The sequence below is a fragment of the Saimiri boliviensis genome, chromosome X, assembly GCF_048565385.1.
Source record: "Saimiri boliviensis isolate mSaiBol1 chromosome X, mSaiBol1.pri, whole genome shotgun sequence".
NCBI classification, from domain to species: domain Eukaryota; kingdom Metazoa; phylum Chordata; class Mammalia; order Primates; family Cebidae; genus Saimiri; species Saimiri boliviensis.
This window is the reverse complement of record NC_133470.1, coordinates 15,315,889-15,333,042: the sequence shown is the minus strand read 5'-3', so window position 1 is coordinate 15,333,042 and position 17,154 is coordinate 15,315,889. Positions and strand designations below refer to the sequence as shown.

General features: G+C 37.2%; 1 protein-coding gene across 3 annotated transcripts in view; it reads right to left on the bottom strand.

Annotated features, from left to right (window-relative positions):
* The window catches only part of CDKL5 (cyclin dependent kinase like 5), a 197,470-nt gene that overhangs the window by 109,155 nt on the left and 71,161 nt on the right, over window positions 1-17,154 (bottom strand). For all 3 annotated transcript variants that reach the window (XM_074391867.1, XM_074391868.1, XM_010334894.2), the window contains exon 3: window positions 14,741-14,775. In XM_074391867.1, the coding sequence (XP_074247968.1) occupies window positions 14,741-14,775 (35 nt within the window). The remainder of the gene's footprint in view (window positions 1-14,740; window positions 14,776-17,154) is intronic.

Sequence of the window (17,154 nt, the reverse complement as noted above, 5' to 3'; positions counted from 1 at the left end):
TAAAATTACAATAGAAATCAATGAATTGAAAATAATCAACAGTAAAAACAAAAGCTGCTTCTCTGAAATCAATAAAGCTGATAAACCTCTAGCCAAGTTAACCAAGGGAAAAAAAAAAAAAACACAAATTATTCACATCAGATTTGAATGGTCATCACTACTAAATCACATGAACATTAAAAGGAAAATAACAGATTATTATAAATAAATCTATGCCTAAAAATTTGACAACTTAGATGAAATGGATAAATTCCTTTAAAACATACAAATTATCAAAATTTACTCAAGAAATAATAATCTCAATAGGCCTGTTATCTATGAAAGTGGGTCAATAATTATTAATATTCCAAAAAAGAAAGCTCCATTCTCACATGGTTTCACTGGTGAATTCTAGCAAACATTTAAGAAATTATACCAATTATCTGCAATCTCTTCCAGACAACAGGAACAGACGGAATACTTCCTAACTCATTATATGAGGTCAGTGTCATTCTAAGACTAAAATAAGCTAAATATATTTTTCAGGCAAACTACAGACCAATACCTCTCATGAATATAAATGCAAAAATCCACAACAAATATTAAGGGAATCAAATCCACCAATATATAAAAACAACTACGTATACACCAGGTATGAAAGGCTGCTTCAGCATTTTCAAAATCAAGCCATGTAATACACTACCACCACCAAGTAGAAACATAGAAAAACCACATGGTCTTATCAGTGGATACAGAAAAGCATTTTTGGAAATCGAATCTCCATTACTGATTTAAAAACAAACAAACCAACCAACCACAACAACAACAATAAAAAAAAACTAGCCCCTCAGTAATCTAGGCATAGAGAGGAACTTCCTCAACTTGATAAAGAATATCTACAAAAAACCTAACGTTACCGTTACCGATATTTAACAGTAAGAAACTTCACACTTTACCCTTAAGATCAGAAGGATGCTCCCCTCATCAGTCATATTCAACACTGTACTGAAGTCATAAGAAATATAATAAGAAAAGGAAACATATAAAAATTAGGAAGAAAGAAATAAAACTGTTTCGTTCACAGATGGCATGACTATCTACATAGAAAATCCCAAAGAATCTACCAAAAAAAGAAAAAGAAACAGAAAAAAAAACCTGGAACTAATAATTAAAGCAAGGTCACAGGATGCAAAGTTAACATACAAAAGTCAGTCACTTTCCTGTATACCAGCAAAGAACAGCTAGAATTTGAAACTGAAAACACAATACAATTTATATTAACACCCCAAAAATAGTACTAAGGTATAAATCTAACAAAATATTTGCAGGATCTGTATGTGAAAAATTATTTAATGCTGTTGAAAGAAATCAAAGATGATCTAAATAAACGGAGAGCGATTTTGTGTTCATGGATTGCAAGACTCAGTACTGTTAAGATGTCAATTCTTCTCAACTTGATCTGCAGATTCAATGTAATCCCAATCCAAATCCCTAGAAGCTATTCTGTGAATATTGACAAACTAAAGTCAAAGATTATACGGAAAGGCCCAGAACACCAATCCAATAGTGAAGGACAAAGTGAGAGGACTGATACTACTACACCTCTTTAATATAAAGCTACAGTAATTGAAACAATATGGTATTGGTGAAAAATAGACACAGACATCAGTGGAACAGAATAAAGCACAAAAACACACTCAAGAGCCAGCCTGGTCAACATAGCAAGACCCTGTCCCTACAAAAAAATTTAAAAATTAAGACAGCCGTAGTTGCCCACGCCTGTAATTCCAGCACTTTGGAAGGCTGAGGCGGGTCGATCATCTGAGGTCAGGAGTTCCGGACCAGCCTGATCAATATGGTGAAACCTCATCTCTACTAAAAATACAAAAGTTAGCCGGGCATGGTGGCGTGCACCTGTAGTTCTCTCAACTTGGGAGGCCAAGACTAAGAGAATTGCTTGGAACTCGGGTCGTGGAGGTTGCAGTGAGCCGAGATTGTGCCACTGCACTCCAGCCTCGGTGACAGAGTGAGACCCCATCTAAAAAAAAAAAAATTAAAAATTAGCTGGGCATGGTGGCATGCGCCTATAGTCCCAACTACTTGGGAGACTGAGATGGAAGGATTACTTGATCCAGGAGTTTGAGGCTGTAGTGAGCCATGACTGCATCACTGTATTGCAGCCTGGATGACAAAGTCAGACCCCATCTCTAATACAAACAAACAAAAAATAGACTCAACACAAATACAGTCAGCAGATCACTGACAAAGGAGCACAGGCAATCTAATGGAGAAAGCAGTATTTTCAACAAACGCTGCTAGATGAAATGCAAAAGAAAGAATCTAGACACAGACCTTACAAGTTTCACAAAAACTAACTCAAAATGGATCATATACCTAAATGTAAAATGCAAATGTATAAAACTTCTAGAAGATAACCTAGAAAATCTAGGTGACCTTCAGTTTGGCAATGAGGTTTCAGATGTAACATCAAAAGGACTGTCCATGAAAGAAAAAATGTTAAGTTGGACTTCAATAAAATTAAAAACTTCTGCTCTGCTAAACATATCACTACAAGAATGAAAAGGCATGCCACAGACTGGAAGAAAGTATGTGCAAAACATATATCTGGAGAGTGTTAGCACTGAAAATGGCAGAACTGGGAAATCTAGGACTCTTTCCCTCCACAGAAACAACTAATGAGCTGGCAAAAAGTATCAGAATCAACTTTTCCACAACTCTGCAACTATTCAAAAACTCACAACAACCAGGGGAAGGCTTGGTGAAAGAGGCAGCTGCTTTGTGATAAGATAACACTGTGCATTTTAAACTGCCTGCCTACCTTCACCCACATATCATATCCATAGCAGATGAGAAGACTAGAAATAGAGGGCAAGTTCCTCAACCTGATAAAGGACATTTACACAGCCCACAGGTCACAGTATGAATACCCAATGGTAATAGACTGACGTCTAATTATATGTATAAACCACATTTTGTTCATTATATACATATACAATGAACATGATGTTTTCGAGGTTCAACCATATAATATTGTCGTATGTTGTTCCAATATTGTTCAGCCATATAAAGGAATGAAGTTCTGATACACGCTACATGAATGAACCTTGAAAACATCATGCTAAGTAAAAGGAAATCGGACACAAAAGGACAAATACTGTAATATTACACTTACATAAAATATCTAGAACAGGCAAAAATCATAGAGATAGAGAGTAGATTAGAAGTTACTACTACTGGCCGGGCACGGTGGCTCACACCTATAATCCCAGCACTTTGGGAGGCCGAGGCGGGTGGATCACGAGGTCAAGAGATCGAGACCATCTTGGTCAAGAAGGTGAAACCCCGTCTCTACTAAAAATACAAAAATTAGCCGGGCGTGGTGGTGCACACCTGTAGTCCCAGCTACTCGGGAGGCTGAGGCAGAAGAATTGCTTGAACCCAGGAGGCGGAGGTTGCGGTGAGCTGAGATCACGCCATTGAACTCCAGCCTGGGTAACAAGAGCGAAACTCCGTCTCAAAAAAAAAAAAAAAAAAAAAAAGTTACTACTACTGGGGATGGGGGAATTAAAGAGTTATTGCTTAATTGGCAGAGAGTATCTGTTTGGGGTAATGAAAAAATTGTGCAAATACACAGTAGTAATGGTTATGTACACTGTGAATACAATTAATGTCAAACTGTGGCCTTAGAAATAGTTGAAATGACAAATTTTATATTACATTTATTTTACCACGATAAAAAAAAATTGAGGCCGGTATGGTTTCACGCCTGTAATCCTATCACTTTGGGAGGTCAAGGCAGGCATATCACTTGAGGTCTGGAGTTTGACAACAGTCTGGGCAATATGGTGAAACCCTGCCTCTAGTAAAAATACAAAACTTAGCCAGCCGTGGTGGCACGTGCCTAAATTCCAGCTACACAGAAGGCTGAGCCAGGAGACTGGCTTGAACCCAGGAGGCAGAGGTTGCAGTGAGCTGAGATCGCATCACTACACTCCAGCCTGGGTGACAGAGCCTTCATCTCAAAAAAAAAAAAAAAAAAATTTGTAGTATTTCCATATACTAACAACAAACAATTCAAAAAAGAAATTAACAGCAATTTCATTTAAAATAGCAGAGAGGTGCGGTGGCTCGCACTTGTAATCCCACCACTTTGGGAGGCCAAGGTGGGTGGATCACATGAGGCCAGGAGTTTGAGACCAGCCTGCCCAATATGGCGAAACCCTGTCTCTACTAAAAATATAAAAATCAGCCGGGCGTGGTGGTGCACGTCTGTAATACCAGCTACTCAGGAGGCTGAGGCAGGAGAATCGCTTGAACCAAGGAGGCAGAGGTTGTAGTGAGCCAAGATCACACCACTTCACTCCAGTCTAGGCAACAGGGCAAGACTATCTCAAAAACAACAAAAAAAAAAGGCATCTGAATGAATAAAACATCTAAGAATACATCTAACCAACGAGGTAAATGACTAGTACACCAAAAACTACAAAACACTGGTAAAAGAAGTTAAAAACTTAAATAAATGGAAAGGTCCCATGTTCATGGATTGAAGAATTTATAGTTAGGATGACAATACTACCCAAAGTAATCTACAGAGTCAATGCAATCTCTATCAAAATTCCAACAGCTTTTTTTCCCCCAGAAATGAAAAAACTAATTACAAATTCACATGAAATTGCAAGGAGCCCTTGATGGCCAAAATAGTATTGAAAAAGAAGAACAAAGTTAGAAGACTCATACTTCCCAATTTCAAAATTTACTACAAATCTATAGTAATCAAACCAGTGAAGTACTGACATAAAGATAGGCACATGGCCCAATGGAATAAAAGTGAGAGTCCACAAACAAATTCACATGTCTATGGTCAACTGATTTTCAACAAGGGTGCCAGCACCAGTAAATGAAGAAAGAATGATCTCTACAAATCCAGGTGCTGGGACAACTGGATATCCACATGCAAAAGAATGAAGTTAGACCCCATCTTACAACATATACAAAAACAATACAAACATAATGAGAAATTACTTAATAGGTACAATGTACATTCTTTGAGTATGGTTACACAAAAACCTCAGCCTTCATCCACTATGCAAATAAACCTGTGTAACAAAACTGCACTTGTACCCCTTAAATGTATAAAACTTCATTAAAAATTTTTTAACTATACAAACATCAACTCAAAATGGATCAACAACCTAACATAAGAGCTAAAACTATACTACTGTACTATTTAAAAAAACATAGCAGTAAATCTTCATGACACTGAATTTGGCAACAGTTTTAAAAATATGAGCAATAAAGAAGAAAAAAATAAGATAAACTGGACTTCTTCAAAACTAAAAACCTTGGGCATCATCTAGCATACTATTAAGAAACTGAAAAGGCAACCTACAAAATATTTGCAAACCATATATCTGATTAGGAATATATATTTAGATAATATGAAAACTCTTACAATTCAACCAAAGACAACCCAATTTAAAAATGCTCAATGGACTTGAATAGACATTTCTCCAAAGCAGATATACAATTGGCCAAAAGTACATAAAAAGATGCTCAAAAATCACCAGTCACTGGGGAAATGCAAATCAAAACCACAATGAGATACTACACTATATCCACTAGGGTGGCTACAATTAAAAAATAATTTGGTGGCCGGGCATGGTGGCTCACATCCGTAATCCCAACACTTTGGGAGGCCAAGGTAGGTGGATCGCTTGAGGCCATGAGTTTGAGACCAGCCTGGCTAACATAGTAAAACCCCATTTCTACTAAATGGCACCACTGTATTCCAGCATGGGCAACAGAGTGGAGATGGGGGTGGGGGGGAGAAGGAGGAGGAGGAGGAGAACAATCATGCAATGAAAATCATACAATGTTGTATGAGTCCATTTATGTGAAATATCCAAAATAGGTAAATACAGAAAGCAGATTGGTGGTTACCAGGGGCAAGGGAAAATGGGGGGTAAATAGTGAGTACAGAGTTTTCTTCTGGGGTGATAAAAATGTTTTAGAACTTGAAAGAGGTAGTGATTGCACAACATTATGAATGTACTCAATGTCACATACTGGTATACTTTAAAATGGTTAATTTTGTTATGTCCTTTAGGAAATTCACTTATTTGGGCACCAGTTTCCTCCACATAAGAGAAGGATAATTCCTTCTAACTTTTATGGTTATTATAACGATTGAAAGCAACACGAAAATAAAGCAGCTAGCGCAATGCCTGAAAGACAAGAGGCACTTGAAATGAAAGCTACTGTTTCGTCTTACTTTCTTATTTACGTCCACTTGAATCTCACATATTTTTCTCCAAAGAATTCCACACTCATAAATCTCTTCATATTTATGAGAATGTCCTTCTCTTGAGCTGAAGAATTTTTTCACAGTCTCAATGAGGACTTTTTTTTTTTTTCCTATTCATCTTTGGGTGGAAAGGGAGCTATGCAGGCCAATGATGTGACAGAGGGTAAATAGACTGTATGTGTCTCTGTGTGCCCAGTACCCGGCAAATTCCACATCTCTGCTGTGACAGTTGACATGTGAAAGAGGTAACCAATACAAAACTTCCTGCCCAGCCATTCAAAGTATTTACTCAAGTCCAGATCAAGGGAAAAGTAATTTTCACTGAAGTCCCCCACCTTATTAACCTTATTTCTCAAGCTCCTAGAGCACCAAGGGCAAAGAGTCAAATAGAAATTGAGACTGTGGTTCACTAAGGCCACTACGCTGTTCCCACAATATTCTGTTAGTTAGGGCTTGCTCAACATCAGAAGTCAACAAACTCTTTCTATACAAAGCCAGATAAATATTTCAGACTTTGTGGGTCAGTCTCTATTGCACCTACTCCACTCTGTCATTGTATTGCAAAAGCATGCATAAAAAAATACTTAAATGATAAAAAAAAAAACTTAAATGAATGAGTGTGGTTGCATTCCACATCTACACATCTGGGGGAGGTTCTCCTGCCCATCCTAATATGGTAGAGTCTTAACAGCAATGACTTGGGCCTCCTAGATCAAGTTTCAACTGTGCCATTTGGGGAAGGTTCTACAATCCATCATTACTCCACCAAGGATTCTGGGCCCTCTGACACTTAGAGGTAAAATAGAGGTTCTCACTATACCATTCTCATTCAGTCCATTATCAGCTAATAATGCTACTCCTTAATTCTATTCCAGCTTTGTGGTAGTTCTCTGTGGGGTTCTGGGAAATGCTTCCCCCTGCCCACCTTTATTACTGACCTGAGTTTTTCCCAAGCAGGCTTCAGCGGAGAATTTATTGGGGGGGTGGAAAGGGAATGGTTTCACACTATCATGTCAACTACCATCTTATCTTAAATTTAACTCTCCCAAACTATATGTTAAGCTTCCTGACAATAGAAAACATGAGCTTATATTTGTTAATTTATCCATGTTAGATTAAATTCCTTAAAAGTAAGAACTACATTTTATTGTTTTTTGCAGAGTCAGTGCCTAGCTAAGTGTCTGATATTTTATGGACACTCAACAGATTTTTCTTACTTAAACAGATGTCTGGTTGAATTTTACTTTATGATGCCATGCTTAGAACACAGTGTTTTAAGTATAGGAGGTAGCTTTAGAAACAAAAGAAGTTGATTTTTTAAAATTAAAATGCTTTTATACATGAAAGACATCTTTAAATTGTAAAATATGAACTACAGCTTCTAATTACACAGTAAATCAGTGCTGGATTACTTTTTATGCAGAAATAGATTACCATGTACTACGTTGTGGTTTATTTTTGCTGAGACGGCGTCTCGCACTATCGCCAAGGCTGGAGTACAGTGGCACAATCTTTGTTCACTGCAACCTCTGCCTCCTGGGTTCAAGCGATTCTCCTATCTTGGCCTCCCAAGTAGCTGGGATTACAGGTGTCCGCCACCATGCCCAGCAAATTTTTTTGTATTTTTAGTAGAGATGGAGTTTCACCATGTTGGCCAGGCTGGTCTTGAACACTTGACCTCAGGTGATTCACCTGCCTTGGCCTCCCAAAGTGCCGGGATCCCTGAACCACTTTGTAGTAAGTAGTTGCAACAACTGATAAAGAACTATGCTTAAATTACTCAAGAGTTTCTACTATATGGGCATTTGTTAATCAGTGAATATACATTGCAGGCCTGTAGAGGGGAAAATGATTCACATTCATTTTTGTTCCTGAAGTTTTGAAGAAAAGTGGCATTAAGGAGCTAGAATAAATTCACTTAAGCACATTTATCAGAGACTAATGAAATTACTCACCTTATAGTGCAGAAGGGATGTTCTCTTCTTTGAGCTAATAATATTTTTATGATTACCATAGGAAGGACTTTAAAGTCAACCTATAAGTAGTCAATACATAATAATGTTAACTTAAATTAGAGAACTGAAGATGAAAGATGTAGCAGAGAGCTGTTGCAGAGCAGCAGGGACTCAGTTCCTGAAGAAGGATGAAAGATGTTCCCAAGATTTGAAAGTAGTAAACTGGAAAAGCATTCCAGTCAACTCATCCCCTACAAGAGAGGGGGAAATGATGATTTAGGAACTGAGTAACTGTGAAAAGGAAGAATGAGGGAAAGCTTTCAGAGTAGAAAGAGGTAATACTAATTCTAACATGACAATTTCCTTACTCTGTTTACTAAAAAACTGTCAAACAATAAACTAAATGCAGATTTGGATGATGAGGATAAAGGCAACCAGGAAGCTTGCAAAGGCCCAAAACTCTTCTAGTTCCCTAAAAAAGTAAGATCAGGTCAGGCACAATGGCTCACGCCTGTAATCCCAGCACTTTTGGAGGCTGAGGCGGGTGGATCACCTGAGGTAAGGAGTTCAAGACCAGCCTGACCAACACCGTAAGACATCGTCTCTACTAAAAATACAAAATTAGCTGGGCATGGTCCACAGGTGCCTATTATCCCAGCTACTCAGGAGGCAGAGGCAGGAGAATCACTTGAACCCAGGAGGCAGAGGTTGCAGTTAGCCAAAATAGTGCCATTGCACTCCAGCCTGGATGACAAGAGCAAAACTCCGTCTCAAAAAAAAAAAAAAAAAAAAAAAAAAATCAGATCAGCTTGGAAAATGACACATGAGCCATTATTTCTTTAATAGATAAAAAGACAACAGAAGTGGCCAGGCACAGTGGCTCATACCACTGTTTGAGACCAGCCTGGTCAACATAGCGAGACCCCATCTCATTAGAAAAAAAAAAAAAAAGACAACAGCAGCATTTGTAGTTTTTCCAGTATCAACAGTCTAGCAAAATCTCAAATACAAAATATTATAACACAAAGAATTAGAATTTGGGTGAGACTTTTTCAGTGTTCCAGACACCATTCTTTAATTAATTGGAACAGGAACAAAACTCAGGACAAGAGCAGAAACCAGACACAATGGTTCTCTATGAGTGCCTCTGTAAGAGGAGAAAAATCTTTTTCCTCAAGTACTAAGTATCTTCTTAAAATTGTTTAGCAATTAAAAAAAAAAAAAAGGTACACTGGGTGCAACAGCTCACGCCTGTCATCCCAGCATTTTGGGAGGCTGAGGCAGGTGAATCACTTGAGGTCAGGAGTTCAAGAACAGCATGGCCAACATGGTGAAACCCCATCTCTACTAAAAATACAAAAATTAGCTAGGCATGGCAGCTCATGCCTGTAATCCCAGCTACTCGGGAGGCTGAGGCACAAGAATTGTTTGAACCTGGAAAGCTGAGGTTGCAGTGAGCAGAGACTGTACCACTGCACTCCAACCTGGGCAGTGCAGTGAGACTCCAAGCCAAAAAAAAAGAGTAAGAAAAGAAAGAAAGAACGACAACTCCTATCTCATGCTCAAGTTAGCTATTTCCAGAGTCAGATCAAAGTCTAGTTCCACCATTTATCAGCCACATGATTTTGGCCCTATTACAGAGCCTCTCTGAGACTCAGTCCCCTCATCTGTAAAATGAGGCTAAGAAGAGAGTTACCCTGTTACAGAGATTGAGACATCTAGCAGAGTGTCTAGCATATGGTAGATGCTCAATAAGTAGCATTTGTTAATATTAGGTTTTATATTCTGCTGCCAATTTTATTCGTTATTTTTAAAGTCAAACTCATTATTTCTCCCCCCAAACTGATATACCTTTTATAAGTTTTCCAGTCAGATAAATAATACCAAAGCTTTTCTAGTTTACCACATTCAAATCCCTGGGATCATCTTTCATCCCTCCATAAGGACCAAGTCCCTGCTACTCTGCAACAGCTCTCTACTGCATCCTTCATTTTCAGTTCTCTAACATAAGATAATTATTTATTGAACACCTACAGGCTGTACCCCAATGATGGATGTTCACAGCTTTGTACAAACGTGTATCTCAAAAGTATATGTGACCTACTACTTCAAAATAAACAAAAACTTCTCATAACTCAACCACAGTCATGGGAAATGAATTATATGAATCAGCACTTTCTGTCCTAGGCTCAATGAGCATCCCTCTCCAGCCTGTCTATCAAGCTGTACAAGTCCACTCCTCCAGTACTTACTGAATGTCTTTACTTCAACCCCATCCAATTCTCCTTGCCTTGTTGTAAGCATGACCTCTTTGGGTTTTTGCTAGGAAAAGCATGCTATAAAACATGCCTATCTCACAGGCACTTTAAAATAGACACGCAACACTGGGCGAGGCGGTTCATGTCTATAATCCCAGCACTTCGGGAGGCCGAGGTGGGTAGATTAGTTGAGGTCAGAAGTTCAAGACCAGCCTAGCCAATATGGTGAAACTCTGTCTCTACCAAAAATACAAAAATTAGCAGGGCATGGTGGCACATGCCTGTAGTCCCAGATACTCTGGAGGCTGAGGCACGAGAGAAAAAAAAAACAGACATGCAAATAAAAAGATAATTAACTATGTATATCTGCAGGGTAAAGGTCCAAACCAGAACATCTTTTTTTTTTTTTTTTTATTCTTTTGAGATGGAGTTTCACTCTTGTCACCCAGGCTGGAGTGCAGTGGTGCGATCTGGCTCATTGCAACCTCCGCCTCCTGGGTTCAAGAGATTCTCCTGTCTCAGCTTCCCGAGTAGCTGGGACTAAAGGCATGTGCCACAACTCCCAGCTAATTTTTGTATTTTTAATAGAGACGGGTTTCACCATGTTGGCCAGGCTGGTCTTGAACTCCTGACCTCAGGTGATATGCCCACCTCAGCCTACCAAGGTGCTGGGATTACAGGCATGAGCCACTGTGCCCACCCTAGAAAATCTTTCAAATGTGAGTAGTCCTAAGAAGTCCTAAAAAGAAGTTTAGTCACTGCTAAGAGTTGCCATATGCATGTCAATGTGTATATATAACAACTTATTGTTCTATATGCAATAAATATATACAGCGTAATTTTGTTTAGCTGTCAAAAAAAAAAAACAGTACAAGCTATATTTCTCCTTTTAAATTGAGCAGCATTTATTTCAGTAAATTAAGAAGTATGGTCTTTGGTCTGGATTAGCCCAGTGTCATAGTTTGCACAAAAGACAAAATACACCTATTTATCAGCATGACCTCTAAATTAGTGCAACAGTACACAGATTAAAACAGTGACTTTCTTCCATACTTGCTCAAATAAACAACATAATTATTTAATTATATATACACCCACAGCCAATATTTTCAAAAAGATAACTAATTTATACATAAACAATCACACAAACCTGACTTATACAGTTTTATAAACACTTCACTAAATTTTTAAAGGTATGCAAAATATATTGCCCTGATTACATATGAGTACAATCAGGAAGATTATATACATATATACATTTTTAATTATAACATGAGTTTCATAATAATCCACTTGTTTGACCCTAAAGCATCACGTCAATCTTACCAGAAGCATCAAATTCTCTATTTTTGGATAATGGGGTATAGATTTGAAGGTCTGATTTTAGCTGAGAAAAGGATATACTATCTATAACAAGCCTAATGACTAAACAGCTGCAGATTCTAAAAAAGAGTTTTATAATACTCTGAGATAGGCACTAATTTATGCTTTAAATTTTCCATCCAGTGATATCTTTTTAGACACATGCAAGGAGAAAGCAACAACACTTAAGGAGCTGGTGTGTGACCTCATGTAGTGAAGGACAGCAAAGAGAGAAACGTTTTAGATGTAACTCATTTGCGGCAACCTCACAGGCTTGGTTTCTTTCTTTCTTTTTTTTTTTTTTTTTTTTTTTTTTAAGTATCTATTCTTCTGCCTCTTCAGACAGACCATAAAGCCATATGAAGGCAAGAAAAGTAATGGTTTGTTTATCCTTGTAACTCCAAGTGCCCTACACACTTGGAGTGTAAAAATCAGAGTTCACATTTAGAATTGGTTTCCTAAGAGCAGAGATGTCCATTCTCATCCACTTTCACACTGGGCCCATCCTGCTGGCACTAACAGTGGGTGTTTTGAGAACCAGGTACACAAAAACAACCATTTTAACAAATCAGGAAATAGATAAAAACAATATATTTGAATAACTTAATTTTTACATAAAAGGCAGAAGGAGAGCTTAAAGTCACATGAAAGTATAGAGGAAAAGGTTACAGGTTGAAGTATGACGATGACTACAAGAAAACATTTGGATTCTGTACATATTGTATGATACCAGATACATGTATATGTAATACATATTTATGCATGTGTATATGTACATATGTAAGATATGTATATATCTCAGAAATCTCTGAGTTTGAAAACCCAAGATTAGAAGAACTGAAGCTTCCATTTGCAATGTTATATAAACAGAGTCACTGTATAAAAGGAGGTTTTATGTTCAAGAAAGAGTCAAATTTAACTTGGAAACTAATAACCTATTTCCACCAAGTAATATCCACCCAGGAATTTCTTTTTAAGCTTCAGAAACTTATAACTAAAGGTAACTCATTAAAAGTATAGCATTTAGCATTTTATTAGGGAGCTTTTCATTTGTTTAATTTCAAACCACAGTAACATTTCTTAACAAGGTGTTTAAGGTGCTAAATTTATTTTTAGTACATTTTTTATTTTAAATTCTTAATCATCTTCAATCAAGAACCAATAGTATTCAAACCATTTTTGAAGATTTAATGGCAAAGAAGTCTTCAGATAACTATTATTAACATAAAATAGTTCAAATACCCAATTTCAAGAATACAAAAGCCACTGCCTGAAAGTGAGAGATCTGTGATTTAAAACACAAAAATATATTAACTATCATGAAGGCTGAAATCCAAAAGGCAGGTAGTATTTTGTACAATAGGAAAGAAAAAGCAAAAATAAGAGTATCATCTTTATTTACGTGTGTGCATATTTACACACATACACACATATATTATTTTCAATAGATGACAGATTCAAGAGTTCAAATGTCTTGGGTTAAATTGCTAAAATCATCACAGACAAAACCTTGGTCTTAACAAATTATATGCAAATAAAGCCAAATACTCAGATTAGGTACGCCATAATAGAAAATATTTAAGCTAATGTTTGTTACAGTTTCAGTACTTGCCATCTGAAAGTTACCCTCCAAGTAAAACATGCTTACCATTGAACAACAGCTATGGAAACTTGAAGTCACTTCTCTGAATAATTTCTGATTATCATACTAAAATAATTTCTAGTAAGGTTCATTTCACAGCTGTTCAAGGATGATCAACTATAGCCAATAATCATAATCACACACTATTATCCCAAGTCTTAGCTCATATCCAAACACCTACCTTATTATCCTTCAAATCTGGATTCAAATGCATCAAGCAATCTAAGTTAATGGGTCTCTATGAAAAATACTAAAAAAAAAAACCTTCTCTTTGCTCATAAGTACTTGAACATAAATTAAATCTGTCACTGCCTTGCTTTCTTCTTCCCATCCCACTACCTCTTCTCTTTTCTTATTAGGCAGCTTTTCATTTGTACAGTCATGCATTACTTAATGACAAGAATACATTCTAAGAAATGTCATTAGGTGATTTTATCACTGCACAAACATCATAGAGTGTACTTACACAAACCTAGAAGATACAGCCTAATACATACCTAGGCTACATGTTATAGCCTTACTGAGTACCATATTCAATAAATATTTGTGTATCTGAACATATATGCTTTTTATCTAAACAAAAAATACCATATCATAATCTTATGGGACTATCGTACATGCTGTCCACTGCTGACCTAAATGTCATTATGAGGTGTATAGCATAGGTCAGCTGAAAAAAAAAAAAAGAATAGCACATGATTGCTAAGAACTAAGAACTACCCAACCATGATCAAGCTTATCTAACAGTAGTCTCTTTCTGGCTGCATTCACATATTAATTCTACTTCTTTAAAGAACATCATCATAACCAGAGTTTTAATTACAGGTTGATCATCCCTAATTCCAAAATCCAAAATGTTCCAAAATCCAAAACTTTGAGTACTGATATGATGCCACAAGTAGAAATTCCACATATAAGTACATAAACTTTGTTTTAGGAAAAAATTTAAAATATTGCATAAAATTACCTTTAGGCTGTATGTATTAAGTATACATGAAACATAAATGAATTTCCTGCCTAGCCTTGGGTCCCATCCCTAATATTTCTCACTATACATATGGAAAAATTCCAAAATCCGAAAAAATAAAAAACCTTTCTGGCCCCAAGCATTTCAGATAAGGAATGCTCACCTGTACATGCCCACATGCACAGAGTACTGCATTAGTTTCAAAACAGTTAAACATATATAGATATTTCTTTTTAAAAATTATGTACTTGCCTTGTGTCTGCATTTAAGTACAACTCCATAGGCTCCTATAATAAAAAGAAATAAACAATCAAGGGCATGCATACAAATTATAGGTCTTGAAAAAATCAAAGCTCTGCTATATTGACATTGCTTCTCAGTATTGTAATAATGACTCCTAAAGTGATGAGATTCTATAGTGGTAATGCAATAATGAGCCACATACAAATGGAACATACTTTATTATACATTTATTATAAATCAAGAGTATAGACAAGTCATTTCCTACAACAAGTATTTTTAAATGTTTCTCTTTTTAAAGAAAATTTCATGGGAGATATGTTTGAATGAAGGCTTACACATTTATGAAGATAAGATTTGGTGTTAACTTTGAAAATTAACTCAAAAAATTAGCTGAAACTTAAGAGCTAGGCCAGCAATGGTAGCTCATGCCTGTAATCCCAGGACTTTTGGAGGCCAAGGCTGACAGATCACCTGAGGTCAGGAGTTCGAGACCAGCCTGGCCAACATGGCAAAACCCCATCTCTACTAAAAATACAAAAATTAGCTGGGCATAGTGGCGGGCTCCTATAGTCTCAGCTACTTAAGAGACTGAGACAGAAGAATTGTTTGAACCCGGGAGGCAGAGGTTTCAGTCAGCTGAGATCACGCCACTGCACTCCAGCCTGGGCAACACAGCAAGACTCCATCTCAAAAAAAAAAAAAAAAAAAAAAAACCTTAAGAGCTAATGACATCCCAATAGTAAGCTCAAGCACAGAGCTCACCAAATACACTATCTGTTCTATGAGACAATAAAATCTAAAATCTTCCTCTAGGATAATGAAATGCCCCTCTTTTTTTTTTTTTAAGTTTTTTTGTAGAGACATTATCTCACTATGTTGCCTAGGCTTGTCTCAAACTCCTAGCCTCAAGCAATCCTCCCACCTCAGCCTCCCAAAGTGCTGGGATTACAGGCATGCACCACCACACGCAGCTGAATGTCTCTCCTGACTGGCAAAATGGTAGAGGCCTCAGTATTCCAATTAATAGCTAGTAGGATTTGCTACCTTTTGCCATAAAGACTCACTTCATGCACAAAGGCTACATGTATTTCTTTGTATTATTTTCTTTGGCGTATTTCGATAAGTAAAGGTTACTTATCCTATTATCGAGGCAATAGACTTCTTCCTTAGAAGTAAAACAGAGTTGACAGCGAGGTACCCAGGAAACTGAGGTTAAAAATATAGTGTGAAAAATCTAATTAAGAGAATCAAAATGTAATGAATGATAGCTGAGCTTTGCAAAAACATCAAGAGCATTAACATTAGCAGACTGGCAAGCCTGCATTCATCTACAAGAAGGGGGCTTCAGGGAGACAAAATTGGGAAATGTGTCTCCAATAGAGTCTACAGGACCTGAACAAGTCTCCCTCACTTTGGTAGAGATGGATGAATCTTGTTATCACAGTAGCACAGAACCAGCCATTATAACCATCTAACTTAACCCCACAATTGCCAGGAAATTGTCCAATTCTCTAACTGCCTATGCCAGTTTTTCTATGGGGTGGAAAATACACTGTCTAAACTACAAAAATGTAGACTCTGCTTGACAGATTTTTTTTTTTTTTTTTTTGAGATGGAGTCTCATTCTGTCGCCAGGGTGGAGTGTAGTGGCACGATTTCGACTCACTACAACCTCCACCTCCCAGGTTCAAGCAATTTTCCTTCCTCAGCCTCTTGAGTAGCTAGGACTACAGGCACACGCCACCATGCCCACCTAATTTTTGAATTTTTAGTAAAGATGGGGTTTTGCCATGTTGGCCAGGATGACAGCAATCTCTTGACCTTGTGATCCACCCCCCTCAGCCTCCCAAAGTGCTGGGATTACAGGCATGAGCCACCATGTCCGGTGACAGAGTTTTATATACTTTATATGTATATCCTAGCCAAAAAAAAGTAAGGTGATTTCCAAAGAAAGAAACATACAGCAATGGTGGTTCTGATTACAATTTAAAGTAATATATTCTGAGATAGATACACACACACACACACACACACACACACACACACATATGCGCCTGGTAATTTTGAGCCAGTCCCAAAGAAGATGATCACCTATGGCTATATTGAGAAAAACAAGTTATGATCTAGAAAAACTTAGGCCCAGAATCTGGAACATTCTAACATTGTTACATTCTATGTGCTAGCCTTCTCCAGTCAGCAGCTTTATTGCATTAGTCTCTAACGCTAACACTTTTGAAAAAAAAATAAACAAAAAAGGCAGCCATTATAGAACAGATGGTAGGCAAGACACTGAGAATGAATTTTTATATAATATCAATGAAGAAATGGAAAAGGAGTTGACTAGGTAAGGAACAAAGAGCTATTTGTTTTACATGATTTGAACTTCAGACCTTGAAACAAGCATCCAATGATTAAACTATGTA